General features: G+C 43.2%; 2 protein-coding genes across 8 annotated transcripts; one reads left to right on the top strand and one right to left on the bottom strand.

Moving 5' to 3' along the window:
- Positions 1-2,071: 2,071 nt before the first annotated feature.
- On the bottom strand, positions 2,072-21,061 carry LOC310709677 (uncharacterized protein). Of its 7 annotated transcripts, none has more exons than XR_014527620.1 (13): positions 17,098-17,362; positions 16,299-16,464; positions 15,088-15,121; positions 14,166-14,326; positions 12,557-12,638; positions 11,580-11,760; positions 10,979-11,046; positions 10,757-10,833; positions 9,246-9,346; positions 6,812-6,906; positions 5,880-6,011; positions 3,571-4,711; positions 2,072-3,482 (listed from the first exon to the last, which is right to left on the bottom strand). XR_014527620.1 is itself a non-coding variant. In XM_083509678.1 (12 exons), the coding sequence occupies exons 1-12, from the start codon at positions 21,008-21,010 to the stop codon at positions 4,575-4,577; spliced, it is 1,332 nt and encodes a 443-aa protein (XP_083365804.1). In that variant the 5' UTR covers positions 21,011-21,040; the 3' UTR covers positions 2,072-4,574. The 7 variants fall into 7 exon arrangements, 4 of the variants coding, with proteins under 4 accessions (XP_083365804.1, XP_083365806.1, XP_083365805.1 ...); XR_014527621.1 differs by having other exon boundaries at positions 17,241-17,354; XR_014527622.1 differs by having other exon boundaries at positions 16,299-16,365; positions 17,241-17,349.
- On the top strand, positions 17,533-27,255 carry MMACHC (metabolism of cobalamin associated C). The gene is made up of 4 exons (XM_083509751.1): positions 17,533-17,658; positions 21,750-21,944; positions 23,736-23,888; positions 26,316-27,255. The coding sequence occupies exons 1-4, from the start codon at positions 17,575-17,577 to the stop codon at positions 26,625-26,627; spliced, it is 744 nt and encodes a 247-aa protein (XP_083365877.1). The 5' UTR covers positions 17,533-17,574; the 3' UTR covers positions 26,628-27,255.
- The last annotated feature ends 318 nt before the right edge of the window (positions 27,256-27,573 follow it).

Consider the following 27,573-nt stretch of genomic DNA (forward strand, 5'->3'; position numbering starts at 1 on the left):
CGAGTTCCATGCTATGTAATGAGTGAGGGTGGGGGAAACTAACAATGTACAAGGCAGCAATCCTACCCCCAATTTTCTGGACACAAGGCACATTGAACTCAACAGAACTCGCTTTTGCATAGGCACACACATAGGAGTGTGCTGCAATGTATTACATTAGTGTGAGTCAACTACAGTGCAGGTGAACTTGGACTTCAGGTATATCTTGAGCAGGGGTTGCCAGTCTTTATGGGTACAAATGCAAACTGGTGAAACTTTTCTTGCCCATCTTGAAGGGGAGATGTTTAAGAACCATGTGCTTTGCCCTGGGCTCTTTAAAGGAAGGGATGGCATAAAAGCAGAACAACACAACACACATAGGGCTGAACAGCCCATTCCATTTTACATTATTCATGCATTACAGATGCAGGGAGTCAGGAGCAACTGTGACTTCCTATTGTATGTACACATGGCAGCAAAATGTTCATCACTATATAATGTGTGAAGCAGGCCTTAGCTATTGCTCTGGGGGGAAAATGTAGTTTGGGCTTAAAGTAACATTACCACACTGTTAGTTTACAGGCAGCGCTGGCCAGACATATTTTGTCAAGCCAAGTGACTGCCCTGAACAAGCCCATCTTTGTATCCTACCAGCCCTGCATCATAGTGCAAGGGATTGTGGATCACCCCTTTTTACACACTACCTCTTTAGCATCCCTGCAACTCTCACCATTCCAACTATGCCATTTGCTTGTGTGATCAGGCTGTATTCACTGCCAAAATGAAGAGGTGTCATTTGGGAGCTGCTTAAGTACTTTGGTCTCTAGAAGCATTGATTTGAGATTCAATTTGCAGAGAGAGAGATGCAGTTGAGAAAGTTGTTTATAATAATAATAATTAATAATAATAAATATTTATACCCCGCCCTTCCCGGTTCAGGGCGGCTAACAATAAATTTAAAACACTTAATTGATGCAACAAAAAATAGAATAAATACAGTATAAAACGTGAACAATAAATTCAAATTTATAAGAGTCTTAAAAGGTAATTTAAAGAGGACAACATACTATTGTCCCTGAAGGAACCTGAGAGAATGCTCTTTATTGTTATATAGTTGAATGGATAACTTAACATGAATGTAAATGCCCTTGATACTTCATGGTTCAGTCAGTGGTTCCCTGAAAGCCCAGATTCTATTTTTCTGTAGTTCACCTTTAAAGCACAGCAAGCCAAAGCACTGGAATCTAGGTTAGCTAGCCTTATAGTGTTACATAATAACAAGGCTATTATTATGACATCACTTAGTAAAAGCAACCACAGGGGGTTTTTTTATTTCAAGCCAATACGCATACGCAGATTTAAGTTTTATTTTTAAAGATGCTTAAAAGGTCACTAGCCTCATGAAAAGCTCCATTTTTTCCCTAACAGCGGCTTAGCAGCCAAGTTTTAAATGAGAAATATGCCTGCTGCATCCATTAACCTTATCAGCTCTCATCTTTAGATTTTGCTTTCACTAAAGCAAAAAACAAAAACACAACCTATATGTTTCAAACTTTCCTGGACAGGCCTCTTTTACAGTTAAACTGTTCTAAAATGTTAATATTGTCTGCCCCATTGGCATCAAGAGTCATTTTGCTTCTAGTCAAATTCCCTTACAAAGCTGAGTTTGCCCTTCATTAGCAACAATGAGCTTGTTTTGACACTGTTATAAGTCAGCGGCCCCAGATGGCATCTTCTTGTGTTTCTCTCTTCATATTAACAGAGTACTGCAGTACAGGCAACAAAGAAGTTTGGGGCAGAGGCAAGACAGCCCATAAGGAGCCATCTTTCCTTAAGTACATTCCCCATATGCCAGTGCTGCTTCCTCCATATCCAGAACGTGTCCTAATACATGCAAAGATAGGGTTAGGGTCTAAAGAGCTAATATTTTGTTCTACAATAAGTAGTAAAATTTATAAAAATTTATAATATTTAAAAATTTATAATATAATGTAAGTTCTACATGAGCACTATCCTACAATTGTATGCATATTCTCTACAATAGCTGATTACAATGCAAAGACAGACTAAATCAGAACAGAATGAAAAGTAATTTGGTTACCACAATTTTTTATTCCTTTCCATTTATAAAAAGTTCAAGTTCCAGCAAAACCCAGTGTTCCATCAGCTGAGCAGCATCAAATTTGTTGGCGAATACACACGATTTGGTCCCACAAATACAGTTAGTTACATGCTTTGTGACAAACTGTGCTGTCTAGAGGTCATTAATTAAAGACTTCTCGGCCTATATTTCTCCAGCCCTAAAAACAAACCAGTGTGTTATGAGCAGCCCAGAACTAATAAGCTCTAGGAGCAATCACTGCTTGCCAGCACTCTTTGAACTATAATGGAGCATCTGTTGATTTAATCCCCTGTGGGCTAATTCCCCTCCCCTTGCCTTTAATCGTTTTTCCTTCTGAAGTGTTTTTACCCTGAAATTGGACATGCTGTCTACTGCATATGGCCCTTTGAGGGATTCCTCTTAACACAGGCTTCCCTAGTTGGTTTTGTATTTTGGGGTGGGGTAGTAGGAGATACACTTTACTTAATGTTCTAACGTGTTATACACACAAGCTCCAGCTGCTACACTATATTGTCTGAATAAGATGGGGAACTTTATCAGTTGTAACAGGTTTTAATTCAGGCATTGACAAGGGAGGAAGCAGCAGCCATTGATGCAATTCCAGATCAGTAAACTGGCACCCAATCTTCTGAAAGTCCAGACCAGGAGTTCAAGAATAACCATACTGTACAGGAAAGCTTTTAACGCTTACTCATCCAGGTCCGTCATATAATTCCAGTTTTTACAAGAGTTACCAGGTCCAGACCTGAATATCTTCTCCATAACTTTAAGAATTTTAGGATGTTGAGGTAGACAGGATCACTTTTGCTCAATACAGTGGGTGAACAGGCTGCCCTTTTCACTGGTATGGAGTACAACTTTCTACCAAGGCAAGAAAAAGCAAGCCAACAGTAGGGAAGAATGTGCCAACTGCTGCACATTCTCATTATCTTAATTGTGCTGAAGAGCAGCAGGTAGCACCCAAGTAGTGAGTGATTCCCCACCAATAAAGCTATGGCAGAAGGTATATTTTGTGCAACAAATTAATGCAATGAAGCCCCTTTTATTTATTTTTAATGTGGAGGCTGCAAGTGTGAGGAGAGGAGTAATGGGAGCTACTTAACATTTTCCTTGCATGAGTTGTTTCCACTAAGTATTGCCCTCCACAGGTTTTCTGCATCTGGAGCTATGCAAGTAAGTGTGTGTGTGTGTAGAATAGTTAGGGGGCATTTTTTAAACAAATAGCTGGCAGTCACATGGCCCCTGTCCCAATACTCCTCTGCTCAAAATGGCAGCATTCCACAGCTGCCTTTCAAATAAAATAAAAAACCCAGGATTTTACTATATGCATTTCCTATATGTCTTGGCTAGCAAGTGGTTGATGGATCTCATTCTATGTGAGCTTCTTACTTAGTTTGAAAGTCTTTTTTAAGCTCAGTTGTGTAATTTTGTTTCAATAAAGTTCTGAAAACTGAGAAGGCAACCAAGACTCTTTGGTTCTGCTCCTACCGGTCTTATTCCCAGAAAGGACCTGATATATGAAGGATATTTAACTAATGCGTTGAACTATATTATGCTTTGCCACCTGATCCAAAATTCAGAAACACTAATGCCTCTACTACTCAGACCACTTTAGGTCACTGGAAATCATAGCTCACCAGCAGTTCAACCAGCAAGAAGGGAAAAAAAGTTAGCTGCACAAAGTATTTCCCAGATAAGAGGATGCTCCCCACAGGTTAATTATCACACAGCCAGCCTATCCTAGTCAACTGCTAATGTGGCACATCAGTGACTTGCCAAAGTTGTTTAACATACTATATGCTCCCTTCTTCAGTGGACTGTTCCCATCACTGCTGGTTTTGTCTTAGTGCTTGCTGAATCAGGAGCTGTTGTGCGGCAAACACCGTGACACAGATTAACACAGGCTTCCTCAACCTTGGCCCTCCAGATGTTTTGAGACTACAATTCCCATCATCCCTGACCACTGGTCCTGCTAGCTAGGGATCATGGGAGTTGTAGGCCCAAAACATCTGAAGGGCTGAGGTTGAGGAAGCCTGGATTAACAGAATCTGGGGTAAAGTGGATTGCTTACCAGAATATTTTCTCTTGCGGCTCAGTCTCAATATTTCATTTCAATATTTCAACATTGCAAATTATGAGTGCTGAGATTAATCAGTTCCTTGAAGCTGGCCTATACGATCCATATCACACCCACAGGGACCAGCAATGCAATTGTTCCTTTTCCAGAAAGGGACACTGGGAAATCTCTGAACAGAACATATATATATACACAACACACCCTTCTCAGCCCCCTGCATCATACTTGCATGTGCTAATATCACCAGGTCATAGGTTGAGGTTAATACTGTCCTTCTACCTCAATGTTGCATCTGTACAAAAGGCAGCGGAGTGTGTGTGAGAACAGTACGTATGTTTCTCTGCTCTTTAATTTGTTTTCTCATTAGAAAGAATGAGGCAATCCTTAGGTGAAGTTTTAAAGGTTACTCAAGTTGAGCTCAGGAGGAGTGTCAGTCAGCTCACTGCTGAGATCTTCTGTGTCCAGCGTGCCACCAGCTGCCCCTCCAGGGGTCTTCTTTTCCAGCTTCAAGCCTGGTATGGAAATCTTGTCATCTACAAGTACAATACAAAGCAATTAGCTGACTATTTTGTGGTTATTGTTATAACATTTTGCAATTCAACAGTATAGAATTAATAAGCTAGAAAGAAGTGCTTTCAAAAAAAGAGGGGAAGTTTAAAAAAATGAAAAGATTGAAAGAAAACTGGTAGACCACTTTTCTGAGCTACTATGCAACAGCATATTTTTCCATACGTTAAAATTTTAATAGACAAAGTGTTGTCTTCCAGGACAAACACATGTACAGATGTTAAGTCTTGTATGCGATCATCCACAAGCATCACCATTGAGCCAGCAGTGAGTATATCTATAAGCTTCCCTTTCATATTTATTACAAGTAGTGTCAAACCCATTTGTCAAGAGCTTCAGAAGAGTCTTCAAGCACCCAGCTATGATGGAGTGATTGGTTTTCCTTTACAAAACCCAAAGGATTACAGTGGTACCTCAGGTTACAGACTCCGCTAACCCAGAAATAGTACCTTGGGTTAAGAACTTTGCTTCAGCATGAGAACAGAAATCGTGTTCTGGTGGTGCAGTAGCAGTGGGAGGCCTCATTAGCCAAAGTGGTGCTTCAGGTTACGCACAGTTTCAGTTTAAGAACAGACCTTCGGAAAGAATTAAGTACTTAACCCGAGGTACCACTGTATTTGGCTCATCCCCTAGGCATGAGCTTGGATGTGCAAAATCTTCTGGCAAAAGAAGACTCTACAGAGGGAAACAACTCTAGTAAAGATCCTTGAAAACACTTTGAGGGCACCAGAACAGAACACAGTAGAAATGTAGCAGCTTCCTTCAGAAAGACTGAGTCACTAGGATTAGGGTAGAGAAAAAGCAAAATGCAAAGAGGTTTAAAGAGAATCTGTGCGCAAGAATCTTAAGCATCTTAATGAAATAGGGTAAGAATTCCCCTGATGAGAATGTTAATCCCTTTATTCTCAAAACTGAGGGTTCCTCTATGTGGTGCAATATGGGCTTTGCTATTTCAGAAACAGAAGAAAAGTAAACACAGCAAGTAGTATTTTCAGTATCAATCCGTTCCTCTTCCAGGGTACTCTGGCAATGCTGCAATTCAAAATAAAAACTTGTAGAGATAAACTTCACAGCCCCAGAGCAATCACTAGGTAATGGTTTCAGTAAATATTTCAGCATTACACCCAGGCTCACCAGCAAATTGTGCAATCTCTGGTTCACTAAAGAGTTCATCTGAGCTGACATCTGTGAGACTGAACTCAGAGGCTGAATCGTCACTGAGAAGGGATGACAAGGTAGCATCATGCAGCAAAACTGTCTTTTTTCCTAGGGGACAAAGTTCAAGGCAGATTAGGGAGACTAGCAGCTCACTTAAAAACCTGAGCTTTGTCTCAAAGCAATGTTTACAATTTAGTAAATAACTGAGCTTGCCCTTACTGTCCAAAGTCCCAACGATTCAAGACAAGACCATGTATGCAATGCCAGTATACTTTTTTTCTAATTAAGAGCTTTATTATTTCCATTTAAAATATGGCTGGCACCTGGGTTTATCTGTGGAAAGTGTCATGCATACATAGGGCAGGATTCACCTTACAAGTCCTGTCAGTGGAAGCCTGTGCAAGGGGGCTTATCTTTCCCCCAGCACTCCTGAAATTGGTTTCAGCAGCGTTGGGAGAAGCCCCAGGTCAGGGCATGGGGGAAGGAGAGAGGGAATCGTTCCACCTGGTAAGCTGACATAGTGTGACACTGAATTCCTCCCAAAATGAGTAAAACTGAGAAAAGCAAACTGCTTCTCTGACCATGTATATATTTTACAGGAGCAGAATATTTCACAGCTGAAGATGAGAGTCTAATGGGTTGTGCTGAAGCAACACTGGTACAATGAGGGCCATTTTACACAATGTTATATTTTCCTTCAAAAAGTTAATATATCCATAGCAAAAAGCAAATACTCTTTCATGCATCTGAGTGCTTACTTTGCAACAAGACTGACAAATGGATGTGCAGCAGTTGCCCAGTCCACAAACTTGCAGCAAAATGAGCCCTCATGCCACACTTCCCATGTGCACCCATTTTCCTAATCAGAGATGCTCTCAGTGTCAGGTGTTCTAAGAACAAGCACTTACTTAGACGGAGGTTTTTGTCTCTTAGTGGACCAGTGCAGAGTTCATCCTCCAAGTGCAGACCTTTCACCTGTTCTTTTAGGTCAGTAACTGTACTTCTGATTAAAACAAATTCAAAAGCCCACAGAAATTATTAGTGCAGATGGAAGAAACGTATTTATAAGAGATGAGGCACTCTTGCACCTCATAAATCTGAGCGATGCAGTCAAGTAAGCTCATAACAGCTCTGTGTGATTCACTTAATGTCCGAAAGTATCCGTAGGCACTGAAATAATCAAGCCCTCAGTTAAAATGGAAATGCTTGATGAGCTAATGAAAAGCAAGCCATGACTCACTTCAGTGACAGAGCAGCTAAGTTTATTTCAATGATATATTCAATGGCTTCTCTGGTGTTGCTTACTTAGAATCATTCATAGGTTTGGGAGGAAGACAGGGAAATAAGAGGAACTAGAGAGAAAAGAGTTTGATCCTCTGAATTCAAACCACTATTATATGACACAGTCACTACAGGTTCTGCGAACCTGGGTGATAATTGCTGGAGAATGTTCCTTCATTCCCAAGAGATGAATACTAGGAAATGGACATGCACTGTGCCACTCAGTACATCCCCTCTCTTAAGATCCAAGCAGTTCATGGATAAGATTATCAATGTCTACTAAGTCATGATGCCTATGTACTACCTCCAGTCCCAGATCACATGCAGAAAAGTGCTATTGAACTCATGTCCTATACTTGTGGATTTCCCATAGCCATCTGGATGATAGGGCTGGGGAAGAAATTCAATTCACTTTGCATTCAAAGGCAACCTTATCTAATTCAGATTTTCCAAAAAAATATGAGAACTGAAATCCAACCATATTTCCCAATTTGTGCTCCTCCAATTTTTGCAATGAAGTTCCCCTGGCCAGTAATGTGTACAAAAATGCACATACTAAGGTAAAGTGTGCATACAAATGCATATGTTATGGAAAATAACATACAAAAATGTGTATATTATGCAACATTGCATATAAAATGTACATATTACTTAATAAATAAAATCATACTAACACTCTGATTAATTTTCATGAGGGTTTTTTTGGCGGGGGGAGATGAAAACTGACGTAGAAATGTGAAGAACTGAACTTAAGTATGGAAAAACAGGAAACTGAAATTGACATGTCTGTCCATCCCTACTGGTTGATCACTGCAAAAACAGAATGCTGGACCAGTCAGACCTCTAATCTGAACCAGGAGGGCTCTTAGGTTCTTACAGTTCAAGGCAAAAGCTATAAAATGCAGCAAGGCAAAAAAGCAAACACTTAATCTCAGTGAAAGGGGACAGAAACAGGAATTACAGTGGTGCCTCGCAAGACGAAAATAATCCGTTCTGCGAGTCTCTTCGTCTAGCGTTTTTTTCGTCTTGCAAAGCAACCCTATTAGCGGCTTAGCGCTATTAGCGGTTTAGCGGCTATTAAAGGCTTAGCTGCTAAAAGGCTATTAGCAGCTTAGCGGCTTAGAAAAAGGGGGGGGAGCGGAAAAAAACCGGAACACTCGCAAGACGTTTTCATCTTGCGAAGCAAGCCCATAGGGAAATTCGTCTTGCGAAGCAGCTCAAAAACGGAAAACCCTTTTGTCTAGCGGGTTTTCCGTCTTGCGAGGCATTCATCTTGCGGGGCACCACTGTAGTGGAAAGAGGTAGCTGATGTTTGAAGTGGCATGTTTGTGAGCTCTCTTGATAGAAACCCCTCTCTAAACAGCACCAAGTGTATCATCAGATTCACTGGGCTCGTTCCCAAGTTAACTTAAGGAAGTTCACAGAAGGAAAGTTTCCTGCCTTCTCCAGCCACTTGTGCTCCCTGAAAAGTCAGTCTGGGAGGTCAGGAGCCCTCTTGAGCAATGTGGGATGGGTGAATCACCCCAAACCAGGATTGATCTCAATGGGCTCAATGTAAAGTTAACAGAAGGAACACTTCCCTTTCTCTTTTCCCCAGCAGTCTCATTTCACATTGCTCATGAAGAACTGACCCTACACAGAAGTTGTTTGGGCCTGGGCTGGGGTGTCAAGTGGCTATAGGGAGAAGGGGATGGGAAACATCCAAACCATTGGGTGACTAGGGCACCCTTTCTCAACCTGCTACCATCCTGTCTGGTCAGGAATTAGTCCAAAACCTCTGGAAGGCCCCAGATTAGGGAAGTCTGGTTTGGGAAGAAAGCAAACTGCTAGCCTTCTGCAGCACCTTCAAAGATTCCTGTCTCATCATTGCCTTTTTGGAGGCTAATGCAGTGAATAGGAGGCCCTCTGGTGGACAATTGTCTACTAGCAACCATCTACAACACCATTTTTGAATGAGAGAAACAGTGGTAATAATTTAGCAACCATGCACGTCTCAATCCCGCATTGAACCACGGGCAGCTATCAAGTGAAGCACATACAGCATAACACGTGTTTCCCTACTTGACATGACTAAGTTCCTTCTGAGTGCTCTGGGTCTCAATCCTAGCTTTGTCCAAATCCTTAGTCTGAGCTTTATGACTGTCCTTCAGATCTTCCAGCATCTGGGAATAAGAAGACAGATAACTATGGTTTTAACCTAAGCTTTTAGGGTTAATTTTGTTTTTAAAAGAAATTCCCCCCACAAAAAAACATAAGCAGGGAGTTAAGAGTGTTTTGGGTATTTGCTTGTTTTTTAGTTTTTAAGTATATCCATAGTTTCCCAGTCATGTATTCTGCTGCAGAGATTAGCATATACCCACAGACAGAAGCAGAATGGCAAACACATGTGACCATATTCCTAATACCACTGCACTGGTTTTTCCAGGCTAGGGAAGCACAGCACAGTGGTATAATGGCCTTAAGAGGTGCCCACAAGTTTCCACAATGTTTGGAAGCAGTACTAAGTCATTAACTATGTTTTAAGCGAATTAGGCTGTGAACAAGCTAAGCATCTGGCTATACAGCTGTAACCCTCCCACTTGACTCCTCCCTCCATGAACAAAACAAACAATGAAATCATTTTGCATTCAAACCAGCACTTCTGGTTTCTCTCCAAATAAAACCTCACAATTTGAAGCCAAGGTTAAATCATTACTTCCCAATAGTGGTTTGTTTGCTCTAAGCCCACACTCTATTTTAATGTGAAAGCTGGAAAGGCAGGACATACATCAAGACTGATGGTGGTGGCTACAGTTCAGGAATCTTTCCATAGCTTAAGAAACCATCATTAGGGAAGGAAGAGTATTTAAACAAGTGGCATCAAAGGTGAATGACTACTTCTTGAACTGAGTATTTGCTAGAGCAGCAGGTGGGGCAAATCTTGGCCAACCAGGCTATTTTCCACAAACCATGCCCACCAGTCAATCTGCTGACAAATCCAAGTCGCATCAGCTGATTGTCAGGTGGGCAGGGTTCAATTCTGCCTTGCCTGCGCAAACAGGTACTTGCAACCCTTTACTTCTCAGCTGATAAGCAAAGCTTAACTCCTTCTCATGTTGGCTGTATGAGCAGGCACCACAGTCAAGGCAAGCCAAAAGGAAGCTGCTTTTTATGAGCATTGAAAGAAATGAAGAGAGTTTTCACAAGCCAAGGCAGAGTGCATGAGGGAAAAGGCCTTTGCTTGCAAAATGGCCCTTTCTTCATTTCCTCCTGGACGCAAGGATTTTTGCAAGTGGGCAGGACACTCACCTGTCAATCATGTAACATGTCATAGAATTGACGGGTAGGTTGTTGACCTGCGAGGAGGTGCCAGATAAAGCAAAAAAAGGTTCCTCACCCCTGTGCTAGAGTCATCTAGCTTGTAGGTATAGTGTAATCTTGTTCTAATCTTTCAGTCATCTCTGTCTTGTCTGTCCAATATATTTTAGATATCTGGGGTAGGGACTGCATCCCCCCTTCATGTTCCATGCTGGGCCTAGGACTACTAGCACAAAGTGAATGGGTAGCAGCAGGGAACCTTCTTAACAACGTACCTGACAGTATCTTCTTTGAGTCTTCTTTATCTCATCAGTTGCAGACACTTGGTGGAACAGATCATCCTCTTGTTGATCTAAAGGGTGCAATAAGCCATGTCATTTTCTCAATTCTGTACATATTTCTCTCTTCCCAATGAGGCCCACAGGGCACATAGCCTTTATCCCAATAGTTATTACAGGACAGAGACCAGGGGAGCAGGAGCATCAAGTAGTACTTGCCTAGTTTGTGCTTCAGGTGTTCCATCTCTCTTCTGATGCACTTATATTCTTGCCACAAGATTTTCTTACTAGAGTAAGAAGGAAATCAGGAACAGAATTAAGACAACAGGGATCACTTTTCTGGATTTACTGCAAAGTGCATTCCAAATTCAGCTGTTTTAAAACATTAAGTTTTGAAATTTATGGAATTGGCCCCATGCCATTCTGATTCCCAGAGAAATGGTAAGATAGAGCTCAAGCATGCTTGCATTGTTGGCTTTCTATAGGCTAGAAATCAGTGAAAATTATATTGCTAACCTACAGGGGTACACTCAGGTAACACAATTCACTACAAGCAAGTGGTTATTAGAACAGCAACTGTTCTTCTTCCCAGCACAGCAGCAACCCCATTCAAGAAAACTTGGCAGAGGCCACAGTTCATTCAAGTCTTTGAAGACATTCTCAAATTGCAAATGACATGCCAACTTTCTTCCAGCAATTAATGATCTGCAGTTGACACTTGGAAAAGTACTGTTCTTTGTCCATCACCACACTATCCCACTCATCTCGAACATCCCTATACATAAAGCAGTTACTTTCACTAGATAGCTCAATTGCTGACCTCTCCCGCATATCTTGCATGATGCCAGGGTTGGAAAAAGGATCAGGAGTACAGTCACCATCTGACTGCTGAAACACTTGCTGCCGAAGGCTACGGAACTCAGTCTTCAGCCCTTCCATCTTGACTCCCAGCACTGAGTCTAAGCTGCCATGAGAATTGTGCTGCAGTCGATCCACCTCCTCTGCAACATGAAGTAGGACAGGACGAAATTAGCCAATAGTATTCCCCTTGGCTGTTGTGGAGATACAGTGACATCGATGCCCATTCACCGTTGGTGCACGGCAGTCTGTTAACCACATTCAAGAGAGGTTTGTCCCCATCAGAATACCATGGAGCTGGCAAGAGTGCTGACAGACATAAATGAAGTGTGGATTCAAGTATGAGGAAGGAGGGAGGAGGAGAAGTGGCTGGATTCTTAGGTACCATGACATATTTCTCATAACAGGGTTATCAGCTAAGCAAGAGAAGAATCTTCCAACAGTTTCATTGGATTTTTGTTCATTTCTGGGTCCAATTCAAAAATGCTAATTATTATCACTCACTAAAATCTGCTGGAGGGGCTCTCCTTCATGTCTCAGTGATGAATTATTTTAGGCTGGACTACAGCACAAACCCTCTCTGCAGTTGCACCAGCTATGGGGAACTTTTTTTATGTCCACCCTGCTCCATCCCATCAGCTTCTAAAGATGACTCTTTTGGGAGTTGTTGATGTTTGAAACCTCCTGAACTGAGGCATTTTCTCTGCATGCACGCTCTCTCCCATATTGTGCTTTTACCATGTATATTTCTCAAACTGTAATTGTAAGCTGCTTTGAACATTTTAATACAAAAAGCAAAAATAGAAAAATACACATTTTAAGTAAAATAAATAAAACTTGTGCTCTTTTAGGTTTAGAGATGAAACGTTTCAACAGATCAGTAGTGGGAGAAAGGGCAGTCTGGGAGAGGCAATGCCAAACTGGACAAATCTCTCATACCCTCTAGGTGACTGATACTCTGCTGCTGCAGTTCCTTCTCCTGTTTCAGCCGATGAACTGCCTGGGTGAGGGATTCTATGACCTAAGAGAAAGAAAGGAGAACCAGAGTCATGGGAACAGCAAATACCATCTAAGCAAGGAGCCCTCAAAACCTTAGGCTGGAACATAATATACTAGAAAAACTAATCCTAACCAAATTGTTGGTTTGAGAACGTGTATTATTTCCTGTTACATGATTTAAATCTCACATTTCCTCCAAGGAGCAGGGGCTGGGATTCATGGAATTCCCCACTACAGTGGTGCCTCGCAAGACGAAATTAATTCGTTCCGCAAGTCTCTTCGTCTTGCGGTTTTTTCGTCTTGCGATGCACGGTTTCCCATAGGAATGCATTGAAAATCAATTAATGCGTTCCTAGGGAAACCGCCTTCAGACCAGGTCCGGGGACAGTCTGTCCCCGGACCTCTTCTGAAGGCTGGGGGGAGGGGACAAGGGCTTTTCTTCCCACCCCCAGCATTTTAAAAAACCCCGGGACAGCGGAGGACTTCTCCGCTGTCCGGGCGATCTTAAAATGCTGGCGGGCGGCATTTTAAAATCGCCCCGGACAGCGGAGGACTTCTCCGCTGTCCGGGGCGATTTAAAAGCCCCTGGGAACGCAGGCAGGGGGGACAAAGACCTTTGCCCCCCGCCAGCCTTCAGAAGAGGTCCTGGACCTCTTCTGAAGGCGGGGGGGGGGGCGAAAGTCTTTGCTCCCCCCCGCCTGCCTTCAAAAGGTGTCCCCGCGGCGGCGGGAGGTGTCCCCTGCCCCCTGCCCGGCTTCGGAGCACCGGGAGAAGCGATCTCCCCGCAGCCCCTTGCTTCAAAAGAGGTCCGGGGGCAGCGGGGAAGAAGCGCGTCGCTTCCCGCTGCCCCCGGACCTCTTTTGAAGCAAGGGGCTTCGGGGAGATAGCGATCTCGCCGCAGCCCCTTGCTGCAAAAGAGGTCCGGGGGCAGCGGGGAAGAAGCGCTTCGCTTCCCGCTGCCCCCGGACCTCTTTTGAAGCAAGGGGCTGCGGGGAGATAGCGATCTCGCCGCAGCCCCTTGCTGCAAAAGACGTCCGGGGGAAGCGGGGAAGAAGCGCTTCGCTTCCCGCTGCCCCCGGACCTCTTTTGAAGGGGCGGTGGGGAGAAGCGATCTCCCCGCAGCCCCTTGCTTCAAAAGAGAAGACCCGCTGTCCCCGGGGCAAGCTTCGTTTTGCGAAGCAAGCCCATAGGGAAATTCGTCTTGCGAGGCAACTCGAAAACGAAAAAACCTTTCGTTTTACGAGTTTTTCGTCTCGCGAGGCGTTCGTCTTGCGGGGTACCACTGTATTCTAACTTCACGACAATCCAGTGATGCAGACTAAATTGAGGCACAATGGCTAGCCAAGGTCTCACAGCGAGTTTTATGCCTGAACAGCAATTTACAACCCAGGTCTGTCTGCTTTAAGTTCAACCATCTACTGTATGGCACTATCTTCTCATGTGGAAGACTTTGCATGTGGTTTTGCTGGTGTATGCACCTAGATGTATTAGCAAAGCTTTTCTCTACACCATAGCATAGTAGCTTGTGCATCATTTCAGCATCACTTACCTGGGCTTGGGAATGCAATTGCTTGCTGATGGCAGAAAGCTCCTCAGCAGCCATTCTACAGCATGAGTGAGCTCCACATGTGAAATGCAGGGGTGGTGGTCCAGTCTGTTGCTCAGTCAGAGCAGCACTCTCAGTATTTATTCTGTCTAGCAAGAGATCAGCTGTTGGGATGGAAAGGAACAAACCTGACTGGTCCACCTAGTATGGAAACTGTCAAAAGTATCTACCTACATTGCTTGCTCTCTAAATCACCTCAATTGCACCCTTCAGCCTACTCCGCTGTGCTATTTCTTGTCCATGTGTGCTCTTGGACATATAGCCCCTGGGTATGGAATTCTTTCCTTTTAAGTATTCAGCTTGTTACCTCTTTCTCTCACTTTTAAGAAATTAAATTATTCTCTTGGGAGTCTATGGGATTCCAACCCTCTCCCTACTCAAAAGTTAATTATTGTAGGCTTTTAACTCTTTCCCCTTTTATACTACCTCCCTGTGATTTGGGCAGGAATTTGCTATACTTTCCTGCTTCACCTCATGCATATTAGGTGCTTTTATAAATAACAACCAATGGTGTAGAAGTGAGTTTACTACCATTTTTTAAAAAGCAAAGCCAGAGTTGGAAAAGGGAGAAAACAGAGGTGGGGGTGGATGTGTAGGTTCAAAGAATCACCTCGCTGGACTAGACCCAGCTCCATCTAGCCTTTCATTTAGTTTGCAAGAGCAGCCAGTTAGTTAGATGCCTCTAGGTGCTTATAAGCAATACATGAAGGCAATTGCCTTCTCTCACTGTTTGCTCCCAGGATTTATATACACTAGAATCAGTAAAGAGCTCTCTAATCTCAAAACTTCAGAAATTTAAAGTATTAAAGAGATGTTTCTTTCTGCAAAAAGTGCTTTAGAGTTATACAATGCAGATCATTCTTACCTTTGGAAGAGATGCTGGCAGTGTTCAGACGTTGCTGGAACAAAAACAGAAGATGGGACAGAAAGTTATAACGCTGTTTTGAATAAACAGTGGAAAGATTAACACTTGAGTGTATGAATGCACATTGCTTCCACCGAGGGATGCTACATGAAATTTAAGTTAGAAAGTACTGCATAAACACTTGGAGAGGCACTGGCAAGACAAAATGTTCTCATTCATCATTATAGTGCCTTCAATGGACATGACAGTAAAACACAGAGCAAGGTAAATCTGCACAATGTCTTAATGCCACATTTTCCAGGCAACGACAGCAACTGTCATTTGCTAACTTGGCCAAAGATCAAAGAAGCATTCCCATACCTTTATTTATAAGATTTCAAAGCTGCTTTTTAGCTGCCATACCCAAACTGGTGTACAAAATAGTCAATGTCTCTTAAATTCACAGGCTAAAAATAGCAAAACTATGATAGCAATACAAGCCCAGAACTGAACAGTTTAACAGCAAGAACCCAGGTAGTAAGGGTGATTTCTAAAAGCAGAAGAAAATTAATAAAAACCCACAAAAATGGTTTTACCTGTATCCAGAATGTCATGGAACAGAGTCAAATGAACAGCTCTTAGAAGTTAGCTCCAAAGCTCAGAAAAACCCTGCAGATCCACATGGATCCTCAGGATTTTTGCATTGGGTCACCCCAAATTCACCATCAGATCACATAGCATGTCCATGGCTACAGCCTGCACCAAAAACACACACACATCCACTGTTTCGTGGGGCCGCAATGGCACAAAAACATAGTTACAAAGCATGGATCCACATGGATTCTCAGGATTTTTGCATTGGGCTACCCCAAACTCACCGTCAAAACACATGTTTGTGGCTACAGTATGAACCACAAAAATCATACATCCACTGTTTTGTTCAGAATATTTTTTTTCTTGTTTTCCTCCTCTAAAAACTAGGTGCGGCTTACGGTCAGGTGCGTCTTATGGAGCGAAAAATACAGTAATAGCCACCTTTAACAATCAGCAGCAAAACACTCAGCAGATTTTATTAAAGACTAGTTCTTGGAAACTATCATCAACACATTTCCCCCTTGCAGAACACAACTTTGGTGTGATCAACTTTTAAATATTTAGCAGCATACACACCTCTTGTTCAATTACACTAGACACTTTTCTTCAACCAGTATGTTGCTCCAAACAAAACTTGCCTTAATTTTTGCCATGTTGCTGTCTGCTGCAGTCAAGAGAGAGCTGAGCTGTGTGTCCCAATCCATGCTGTTAGCAAAAAGATGTTTTAACAACTCACTGGCTGCCCAACTGTAACCTGGGAAGAGTCCTTGGCTAGAAAGAAATTCCAGCAGGAGAGACGAACGCCTGCAAAAGCAGCAGGAGACGGTTTATTTTTCTCCCATGAGCAACGCTGAATCTCATCATAGCAAAGGAGGGGTGGGGTGGGGAAGGTACAGACTTGGAAATGCAGACACTTTTGCAGAAAGACTGCCTAACAAATTTCCTTCACACCACACACAAAAATGCCTCTTAAGGGAATGCAACATCAGCCACCCAACATCTTTGGGACAGATTCACAAGCACATTTTAACTACTGTGCAGCATCTGCACTAACAGTTTAAAGAGCACAGCTCTAAAGCACAACGCTCCGGAGGCCCATAAACTCTTTCAAGGATAGACCACGGCTCTCTAGGGGCAGAGATAACCAAGCAGTTCCTCAGCAGAGGGGAAATGAAAGCGGAGGCGCCCTCTTCCCACCCCCGTCCTTAGAGACTGCGGCCAAGAGCAGCCCCTCCAGGGAGGTCGCTTCCTGGTGCCCGGGACACATTCTGGAGCGCTGGGCGAGAGGGTCTCCCTCGGCCGGTCCCACAAGGGAGCGAGGAACTCCCCGCCCGCTTCAACCCAGCCACGGCCGGTGGTGGCTCGAGTCTGGAGGGCTGGCTCAGGACCCACGTCAGCCTCCCCGCTATGAGGACACCCAAGCTAGGCCCCACTCACTAGCGCTCCCGGCTGCCCCGGCTGCAGGGCGCCGACCAAACGGGGGCCAAGGGAATCGAGGGCCGGGGGCGAAAAGCCGCGCCGGCCTTGCCTGGACCCGCAGCCAGACCCCCTCTCCGAAGGCAAAGGATTCGAACACGCACGTCCGAAACCGCTAAAAACCCCGAGGCAGGTTCCGCCTTCCGCTCCGCCGCGGAGGTTTCTGGAGAGGAAAGTCCGTAAGGCCCAGCGGCTACTGTGAGGGGGGAAGTCACCGGGACTGCATTTCCCGAAAGGCTCTTCGCGCCCCAAAGCGGGGGGTGTCGGGAAAAAGCGTCCCCGTTCCTTATTGGGAGAGGCGCGCGGCCCGTCGCCGCGGCAGCGAAACGAGCTGCCAGCGGGAGGGAGGGAGGACTCGGCTCTCGTGTCCGGCGCGTGGTGTCCGTCCGCCTTACCTCATGGGAAACTACATTTCCCACAGTGCTCCGCGCTTATGCTATGATGGAGCTACGCGTGGTTGAGCTGGAGAAAAGGATCCGAGATCACTTGGAGAAGCTGGGTTTTGAAATCCACCCGCTTAAGGTACTGCAGGAGGGGTGCAGAGTTGGGGGAAGCGAGTCGAAGCGAGGAGGGGGAAATCATCGGTTTCTTAATTGCATGTGCTTATTCAGACATATGGTTGACATGCTGGTAGGGCAGAGCGGCGTTGCATAAGTGTTAACACTGACCCCTGTGGACCCAGAATGAATATAGGTGCTATGCTGTAGCTCCACACGGATTCATGTGGTTCACTGTGCCTACTTTGGTTCGTGATTCTGCCATTCTGGTCATATTGCTCCGCTGTTGCATTGTAGTTGCTGCTCCTTGTATAGTATCACTTTTTCGTGTGTGGCTGCTACCATTTTTTGGTGCCATTTGACGTTCTGCTGTTTAAATATGCATTTTTTAATAATGTGTGGAATGTTCTTAAAATAAATACGGTATGTGGGCTGCACTTTTCATTTTTATTGCATAATCTGTTATATTTACAACATGGACATCTGAAAGGCTACAAGTAAGCTTGTTAGTGTTGTTTGTGAGCGAACATTATAGGCTGCAAGCCATTAACAATCTCAGACATCAGGCACCATCTGATATACTAGCAGATCTTTTTATGGAAAAACAACCTGTTTCTCTGGTTATGTGCCAAATCATTTTTTACCCATTGTTTCCAGAAGTGTTCCATTTCTTTTACCGCCCTGCGGGTTGCATTCCAGAATACCATTTTATATTTACCCCTAAGTTTAAAGAATAATTGTATTTCTGAAATCCAGGTACGTAGTATATCAGAGTAGATACAAATGAGATTAGATACAGAGAAGGAATAAAGCACAATAATGTAGAAAGTGGGGTATAGCTGGGAATGTGGCCAACAGTAGCTGGTTATAAAGATGAATGTCAAGTTCTGTTGTCTAGGAAGTTAAAGATTGACATTGAATAGATTCAACTAGTGTGAAGTTGGGGCATGTCCTACCTGTGAGTTAAATATTAATCAAGGTAGAGGAAGAAGAAAAATGCAATTTTCTCTTTTAGGCCCATCAAATCCTGACATTCCTGCAAAAACGTATTCCTGGTTTTCTGTGGTTTAACTATACACAGTTGCAGCTGTCCTCAAACATAACCTTTGCATGAGACAGAGAAGTCATATGACTGAAATGAATACATTGTGATTTGCCAAAGAGGCAATCAGTGCTAGAGGCTATAAAACAAATCTCCATTTGGCTTGCTAATTAATAAGGCCTAGAGGCTCTAGAGAAGAAATTAAATCCATCTGTATGACTGTGTTCTCATAGGAGGCACAAATGCTAATAAACTCACTGGACAGCACAGTGTGATGGGAAACAGGAGATGTGGGTTCAAGACCTGCCAGGGCACTGATCCTCATAAGGCTTGGTTTCCAGACCCTTGATCTTCTGGATCTCTCTTCTCTTGATCTGGACACTACAGTCCTGTTAATGCAGCCTAGAACAGCATTAGTTTCTTTTTGCTGCTGCATCACACTGTTGACTGATGTTAAGCTTGTGGTCTACTAAGACCCCTAGATCCTTTTCACATGTACTGCTGACAAGTCTGGTATCCCCCATTATCTATTGGTGCAGCTGGTTCTTCCTGCTTAAGTTTAGAGCCTTACATTTGTCCCTATTGCAATTCATTTTGTTAGTTTTGTCCCAGTTCTGTTAAGGTCGTCTTGAATCCTGATTCTGTCTTCTGTGGCATTGGCTATCCCTCCCGGTTTGGTGTTATCTGCAAATTTGATAAGGATCTCCTCAATTCCTTCATCCAAGTTGTTTATAAAGATGTTGAATGACAGTGGGCCCAGGACAGAACCCTGCAGCACGTCACTTTTATCCAAGATGATGAGGAACCACGAATGGGCTCTCTTTAGGTTCAGTTTGTCAACCAGCTACACCATCAACTATTGGAAGTTGAGTGAAAGGTGAAAAATGCTTAGGGAGAGGGACTGTAGAGAAAGGTCTATGACAAATGTAGGAAGGACTCGGGACCACCCATACTTTGGGTGTTGACATCGTTCTTTAGACATAATCAGAGCAGGTTTATGGTGAAATGCACTTGGAGGCAGTAATGCTTCTGAATATCAGTTGCTGGAAACCACAGGAGGGGACAGTGCTATTGTGCTTGAATCCAGCTTGCTGGCTTCCCACAAACATCTGGTTGGCCTCTATGAGAACAGGATGTTGGATTAAATGGGCAATTGACCTGATCCTGTAGGCTCTTATGCATAAAATTGCCACCTGAACAGTTAGTTGTTGCTGGTGTTATTAAATTTATTACCCTCCCTTCACCAACAGGTCTCAGAGTGGGTTACAAATATTTAAAATTAAACATTAAAAATACTGAAAACAGATTACAACCACAGGAATAGGGTGGCTTCTTAAACCTATATCTCAAGTGTCAAAGATAAAGATCAAGAGTTGTGTTGATCCCTCAATTCTAAGTATTTGTTTTTTAATTTTTCAGCAACATTTATATGCTGCTTGCAGTAAAACCTCTAAACAGCTTAAGCATCTTACAAGAAATGTTAACATTATCAATAAAAACAGTTAAATATAATTAATGCTAACAGTAAAAAGATAAAACGCATCAATACCTACCTATCTGGATAGGCTTGCCTAAGGAAAAATGCTTTAAGTGGATGCCAAAAAGAGTACAGTGAAGATGCCTGCCCGGAAAAGGTCAAGTGGGCACAAATGGGGTAAAATGATTCCACAAATAAACCAGCTGTTAAGGACTTTATATACCAATAGTAACACCTTGAACTTGGCCTAGTAACAAATTGGCAATCAGTGCAAATCTCTCAGTGTTTTATGCTGACAGCACCTCACTCTTGTGAGCAACCATGCTGCAGCATTCTACACCAACTGGAGTTTCTGGGTTTATGCACAAGGGAAGCCCCCCATAGCATGCATTGCAGTAATCTAATCTTGAAGTCACCAGTACCTGAACTACCATGGTCAAGCTCTCGCAGTAGAGAAATGGTCATAGCTGTTGAACCAGACACAGATAATTAAAGGCACTTCATGCCACTCAGGTTACCTGGGCCTTCAGTGACAAAGCTGGATTCAGAAGCACACCCCGCCCCCCAGCCTGCGTACCTGCTCCTTCAGAAGGGAGTGCAACCCTGTCCAAGCCTGGCAAATGACCAATTTGTCAGACCCGGGAACAGCTTCCTCACAGTGCCTGCCATCTTGCCAGGATTCAAGCTCAACTTATTTTTCTCATCCATCCCACCACTGCATCTAGGCAACTACAAGCTCCATCGTTCATTTTGCTCTTACTTATTTCCAGGTAGTACTTCCAAAACCCTTTTTGTGGTCTCCTGCTGCTCATGACCCCTGCTGCTTGTTCTGCCTTCTAGTTGCTGATCTTTGGGCATGAATCACATGGTTAAACTGCAGGCCCTAGGCTTCTTGTTTGCTGCTGCTCACAACCCTTGTGACATCACAAGGAGCAGTGATGCTGTGTGATTTTAGCCTATGTCAGAGGTTGGACTGTGAACTCTAAATTAATTGAGCTCAGTTATTGCAGTCTTAATTTCTCTACAGCAATTTGATGGATGGTAGAAATCAGAATTTAGCTGAAGTTTCCATTTTATTTTATAATAGTTATATTTTATTGGTTTTGTAAGTAACAGTAGGCCGAAGCCTTGCCCATTGGTATCACATGACATCATATCACTTTAGGTGCCAAGCAGGTAAAGCTGCAGTGCCAGATTGAAAAGGAAAAATTAGAAGGACACTCTAAAGTGTGCTCATTCTTCTTCCTTTGCAACCACAGATTTAAGGTTGAATTACCTGCTTCTTGCATCCCCCCGCCTTTGGAAAAACAACAGCAAGTTCTCAATACTTTGAAAATCTGAAACCTTGAGAAACGCAGTGAAGCACAATTATGCAACTCTTTGTACGGTAATTTGTGTTGCTTTCTATGTGGTGTTGTTGAGTTTCCTTGAAAGACTCACAGAGTTCCAGGTAGGGAGGTAAAGACATGTGAAGATTGATTGATTGATTGATTGATTTGCTTCTAAAAGCTGTATCTTAAAATCTACATTGCTCAGAGTTTACTCCTATCAGTTTCCAGAATCCAGGCTAACTAATTATATTTTCTCTGTTCTGAAGGTAGGGTGGTACAATGCGGTCCTTTCTCCAGCTTTTCACTTGCCCTACTTGGATGACACTCTGGCATTCGTGGTGCTCAGCACTCCTGCTATGTTTGACAAAGCCTTCAAACCTTTCTTGAGGAATGGGCCACTGAAAAAGATTCGTGACCCTGTGGACCAGTGCATTTCTCATCACCTCACATTGCTTAGGGAGGTAAGAGATTTTGATGCATACAGACAAGTCATGGGGAGAGTAGCTATATTCGCTTTCCTAAAGTCAGCCCCATTGAACTCATTGGGGCTTACTTCTAAGGAGGCATGTCTAGAAATGTACTGCCAGTTCCCTATACCTTGGGAAAAGACAAAATATTTGGGTGGTCATCCTTTTTCCTTTTTAACCAAACAATAAATAGAGTATAATCCATATTGTGTTTTGGGGATGGAGTTACTTTTTAACTGGGATTAGTAGACACAGTGGCTAAAAGCCGTTCTACACATTACACTGAAAGAGATGGTAGACTTTTATAGATTGCATATTTAATCCTGCACTGTATAAAAAATGAAACAACAAACCAAAGCCCTGTATGCTGGGAGCTTTCTACTTACACAAGCATTCTGAAACTTGACACACACACCCCCTCCTGCAATCTGAAGCAATTCAATCCAGAATTCTACCATTGCCACCTCCTTCTTTGTGATGTGTAGAATGGTTTTTGGTAACCAATATTGGAGATAACTCCAATAAGTGTCAGTCCTAGCAAGTACTGTTTGGAAAAAATGTTTTGTTTGGTAAAGGGGTCACTGAAAACTTGCTTTATTATATTGCAATAATCCCACCTCACACTGGTCTGAGCTAAGCTTTCCCTGGGATTTATATGGGATGATTTTTTTCAAAATAAGCAAGCAGTAAATGATGTACTGTTGTTACGATGGTGGCTTTGTGTCATGTAACATGGTTTCCCTTTGTATGGCTTCAGTTTCCTGTCTGCAGAATAAAAATGCTGAGCGGTGACATTGCAGGGGCGTTATAAGGAGACAGGTGTGCAAACACAATGCCATTTGTTGTGATAATGTCCTTGCACCTGGGCCCAGGAAACACTATTGAGTAGTGGCATGGCTATGCACAAAGCCAGTGGTGGCTTCTGTGTCTCTAGCATGAGACGATCGATCTTTGTTTTCTCCATTTCACCTCCCCTGCAGTCACCCAGCTTCACTATACAGTGGTACCTTGTGTAACGGATGGGGTCCATTCCGAAGGCCTGTCCGTAATGTGAAAAGCCCGCAACTCGAAGCGCCGCGTCTGCGCAGGCCTGCGGCACAATTTGGTATTCTGCAGATGCACAATTTAGCCCTTCTGCGCATGCACGAGCGGCGAAACCTGGAAGTAACCCATTCCGGTACTTCTGGGTTGCCGCGGGACACAAGATGAAAACACGCAACCTGAAGCAGACGTAACATGAGGTATGACTGTATTTGAATAAATGTTGTAAAGGCTTGAAGGTCATTCAGAGTGGTTTTTCTTGTTCTGCCACTTTGAATATTAATTCAAATCTTTATCAGCAATTTTATTTTATGTATGGAGACTTTTAAAAAAGAAGCCATTGTGACAAGCCCAGGGAACTGGAAGAATTTGCTTTTGGGTTAAGAGCTGTTTGTAGACTACATTGGCGGTCATGCTTCACCTGTATGTGAGAAGATTTGTGAACTCCTTAATGGAACTGGGTGGAATAATTCTGGAAATCCTGAGAAAGAATTCCCAATATAGGACAGATTTTCTAAGGCAGGTCAGCAAAGTGACACATGCCTCAGAGTTTCATAATACACAAGGCTGTAGCTCTTTTATCAAGAGGTCGCATTGCTCGTTCAACAAGACTAGAGGCCCAGCTTGGAGCAGGGGACAGAGTGAGGCTGGGGAATGTAGACTGACTTGCTACATCATCCCATATTACCTGTAGCCAATCATCTTCAAATGTGAGTTTGATCTAATAAAAATTCCTCTTTCCAGAGTCTTGCTGACCAGCAGGTAGACATCATGTATGACTATGAGTTGCTGCCAAACCGGAAGCCCAAGTTTCTGGCCCAGACAGCGGCACATATAGCTGGTGCTGCTTACTACTACCAGAGGAAAGATGTGCAACAAGATCCCTGGGGAGAGAAGGTGAGATTTAAATTGGAGCAGGAGAAGCAGCAGAGGGGTGCTTGTTTCTTGGAGAGCCATTTATAAACTGTGACTTTCTCTGTTTCAGAAGATTTAGTGTGTTTTCTAAATGTTTTATTGGGTGACTTCTTTCTGTCTGTGATGTACGATGATCAGGAATGCACCCTCTTCTTGCATTGACCCAATACAGATCCATGTTTTCCATCAAGAAAATGCACATTCTTCTCTTAGATAAATTATGAAGTTAAGGGGTTTGTTTTACTTTATTATAGTGTTCATATTATTTCCCCCCCATTATACTTTGTCAAGGACTTGGATGGCAGAAGACATAAGAATAGTCTTCTCTAGCATTGGTTGAAGCTACAGGAAGGCAGCCATTAGTGTGTCATGTTTTGCTTGCTAAGGTTTGAGATTTCAGCAAATGTTTCCTCCACGGTTTGAAAACATTCTCCCACATGTTTAAGCTTCATAGCTGTGTTTTTTTAAAGTTGCTTTTAAAAGTAATTTTAGGTAGGCTGTCCAATGTTAGCTATTTTCAGAGTAGATCCACTGAAATGAACGTACTGGTACATTACTAATTAATTTCAGGGCGGCCTACTTTGAGTAGTAAATTATTCCCTGGCATTTCAGTGACAGTGTCAGTTGTCTGCAATAATTAGTGAGATGCCCTAAAGCAGGGCTGAGAAACCTGTGACCCTTCAGATATTGCCAGTCTGCAACCAGTAATTCCTGCCCATTGGCTGTGATGGCTCAGGCTGGCCAGAATTAGAGTTGAACAACATCTGCAGGGCCACAAGTTTTCCATCCTAAAGGATTTTCTACCAAGGATACTTTCCCCTTTCTAGTATTATAAAGCACAGTAGCAAAACATTTTGGAAGGGCTGTAGTTTGATGGTAAAGTACATGCTTTTTGTACAGAAAGTCAACAAAACAGTTCATTCAGTGGGCTGCCTTCCAAGTAAACATGCGTAGGGCTGGGCGGCCTGCAAGTTAACAAGTCACTCTTTGTTTACTTATCTAACTGGCTATGCAATCAGGTCCTAGAATGGAAACTAAGGCTGAAATCTTATGAGCTCAATGGGACTGTATGGGACATGTACTGTATGGGATTGCACTTAGATGCTTTGTTACACACACACACACACACACACACACACACACACACTGGATGGCCATCTGTCATGGATGCTTTAGTTGAGATTCCTGCATTGCAGGGGGTTGAACCTCAGGGCCCCTTCCAACTGTACAGTTCTATGATTCTACGAAGATAGTATGTTGGTTGTGATGTTTTCACCTCTGGTTTACTCTTTTTTTACATTATTACAAAAACCTGCAAACCCCACTGGATGTTGTTGGCATCCATCTATCTTGAGAAACAATGGAGTGCACCTCTGGGGGTGAAGTCAAACTGTTGCATTAGCAGCACCAAAGTGACTTCCCTGGGGCACAAGCCTGGGCAGTGTATATGGAGGTCCTGGGCTGACCAGACAACAAGACCTCCCTCTCAGTCCTGCTCATGTGGTCCAAAAGAAAGCAGAGCAATACATTTGGCACCAGCTTGGCTGCAGGAGTTTCCAGAAGCAACTTGGAGACTCCACTCTGGATTTGTGTAGGGTTTACTCTTTAGCCTTTTCTTCTCCAGAAGGTATCCCACAAGGCAGCAGAGGTTTAGGACCAGAGTTTTCTTTCTCCTAGATGAACTACCTTTTCAGGTTGACAAGGCCCTCACTTCCCTCTACAGTACATGCAGAAACTGCCTTCTTGACCATTGGCCCCACTATTGGTCTCATCCACTCAATCTACTGGAGCCTGTCTTTGCATGCAAGGAAAGTCCCTAACTCACCAAGGTTTTGAGTCCTACCAGCTACCCTCACCTGGTTTAGCCAGCCAGTTGAAGCCGTTTTCCAGGGTGCAGGAAAAATGTGTCTGTGCACCATGAGAATATCTGTTTCTCTCAAATCACTTCAAATTCCCTTCTAAACTATCTCCAGCCTACCTGAAGGTTGTGCCTCCATGATCACAAGAGCCTGAGGTGTAGCAGGAATGGAACCAGCCCAGTTCCTATTAAGTGATGGCAACATCTCTCCCCCCCCCATTAATTTATTTGCTTCTCTGTTACACATTCTCCACTAATACATAAACTACATACATAATACGTAATACCAACTACATAAACTCATACAGTCCAAACAAAACAAATACATCCTTTCATGTACTTCCCTTCCACTTCTTCCATGTTTCTTATCTCTTTATCTCTTGCTATATAACTTACACTCACATCCTGCTAGGTGCCAACCTTACACCTTGAAGAGAAGCTTTCTTAAATCTTTTGGTTATATTTGTCTATTACAATATCTTTCCTTTTTCCCTGTGAGATGTAAAGATTGGCAGGCCTTTTAAGTCACTCAGCCTTTTTTCTTTCTCCAGAAGATCTATGGCGTCTGCATCCACCCACGTTACGGAGGCTGGTTTGCTATCCGGGCTCTCCTGCTTTTTCCGGGTGTTGAGGTGCCTTCCTTGCTGCAGAAAACTCCTGTTGATTGTGTGACAACAGAGGAAAAGAGAATAGAACTTCTGGAGAAGTTCAATTTCCACTGGCGGGACTGGAGCTATCGGGACATTACTGAAGTGAAGGAGAAGTACTCGGAGGAGCAGAAAACGTACTTTGCAACTCCTCCAGCTGAACGGTTAAAATTGCTGACTCTGCAAGGAGGATTGCAAAGGAAAGCAATACACTGAGTTGCTGTTCTCCTGGCCCAAGGGGGACTCATAGCCTATTCTACTGTGTCCACTTCCGTGGAGGGAGAAATGGGTGGTTTACTTGGGGACCCAAGCTGTAGTCCTGGACACACTTGCTAGGAAGTAAGACCCATTGAACACAGTGGGGCTTTGTTACAAGTAAATATGTCTGGGGTTGCACTGTACACCAAAAGCCTGTGAATCCAGGTGTAGGAACACTAGTCGTCCGTCCCCCCATTATTATTTTTTAGAGGAATGTAATTTTTAAAACATGCTGCTGTATTTAATTTGAGGGTATTTAAAAATGCTTTTTGTGTGAGAGAGACTCTGGTAGGTGGTGTAATTATTTTTCTTCGGTTATGAATTCAGGAGAGATATTTTTGTAAATGGCACTTTTGCTGTCCTGTGTGAGAGATGCCCCACAAAGCAGTTGTTTTTGAAGGATGGTGTTGTCTAGTCCTTATCATAGTCTAAAGTCATTTCAGCTTCTCAACATTGCTTCTGAGGCTTTGAAATCATTTTGTTCCAGTGGTTTCTTTTTCACTTTCCACTCCTGTTCAAAGGACTAGAGCTGTTGTCTAACTCATGTTGTGAAGGGGAGGTGATAGTAAAACTGAAGGAAGCAAAACTGTCTGGCTCTTTCTGTTACGAGTCTTTTGTGGCATTCATGCTATGTTGCAAGGCTTTTTGGAGAAAGTACATAGCCTTGAATTAGAATATTAGACTAGGAATGCAAGTGTCACCCAGTCCATTCCTGCCAGGACCTACAATATTACTGTTGGCATGGGTGAAGTGCTAGGTATTTCTGTAAGGGTTATTGACAAGAACTTGCCTTGCTGTTCACATATTTTAAGAATTGGCACATGCTAATAATTCATAATGTGCCTGACATTTTCAATACCCTCAGCAAAGGTTAAAGACCGTATCCAATGCTGCACATGCAGTG

The sequence above is a fragment of the Podarcis liolepis genome (genome assembly GCF_965112155.1).
Source record: "Podarcis liolepis genome assembly, chromosome: 6".
In the NCBI taxonomy this organism is placed as follows: domain Eukaryota; kingdom Metazoa; phylum Chordata; class Lepidosauria; order Squamata; family Lacertidae; genus Podarcis; species Podarcis liolepis.

What these genes read in the sequence shown, in the direction of transcription:
- MMACHC (XM_083509751.1), top strand. Translation starts at nt 17,575, where the DNA reads ATGATGGAGCTACGCGTGGTTGAGCTGGAGAAAAGGATCCGAGATCAC. An exon ending in TTGAAATCCACCCGCTTAAG is followed by an intron (nt 17,659 to 21,749) that starts GTACTGCAGGAG and finishes TCTGTTCTGAAG; the next exon opens with GTAGGGTGGTACAATGCGGT. An exon ending in ACCTCACATTGCTTAGGGAG is followed by an intron (nt 21,945 to 23,735) that starts GTAAGAGATTTT and finishes TCCTCTTTCCAG; the next exon opens with AGTCTTGCTGACCAGCAGGT.
- LOC310709677 (XM_083509678.1), bottom strand. Translation starts at nt 21,010, where the DNA reads ATGCCCAAAGATCAGCAACTAGAAGGCAGAACAAGCAGCAGGGGTCAT. An exon ending in GAAGTACTACCTGGAAATAA is followed by an intron (nt 16,465 to 20,912) that starts GTAAGAGCAAAA and finishes CTGCTTTTGCAG; the next exon opens with GCGTTCGTCTCTCCTGCTGG. An exon ending in AGAGATTGCACAATTTGCTG is followed by an intron (nt 4,712 to 5,879) that starts GTGAGCCTGGGT and finishes TTGTACTTGTAG; the next exon opens with ATGACAAGATTTCCATACCA.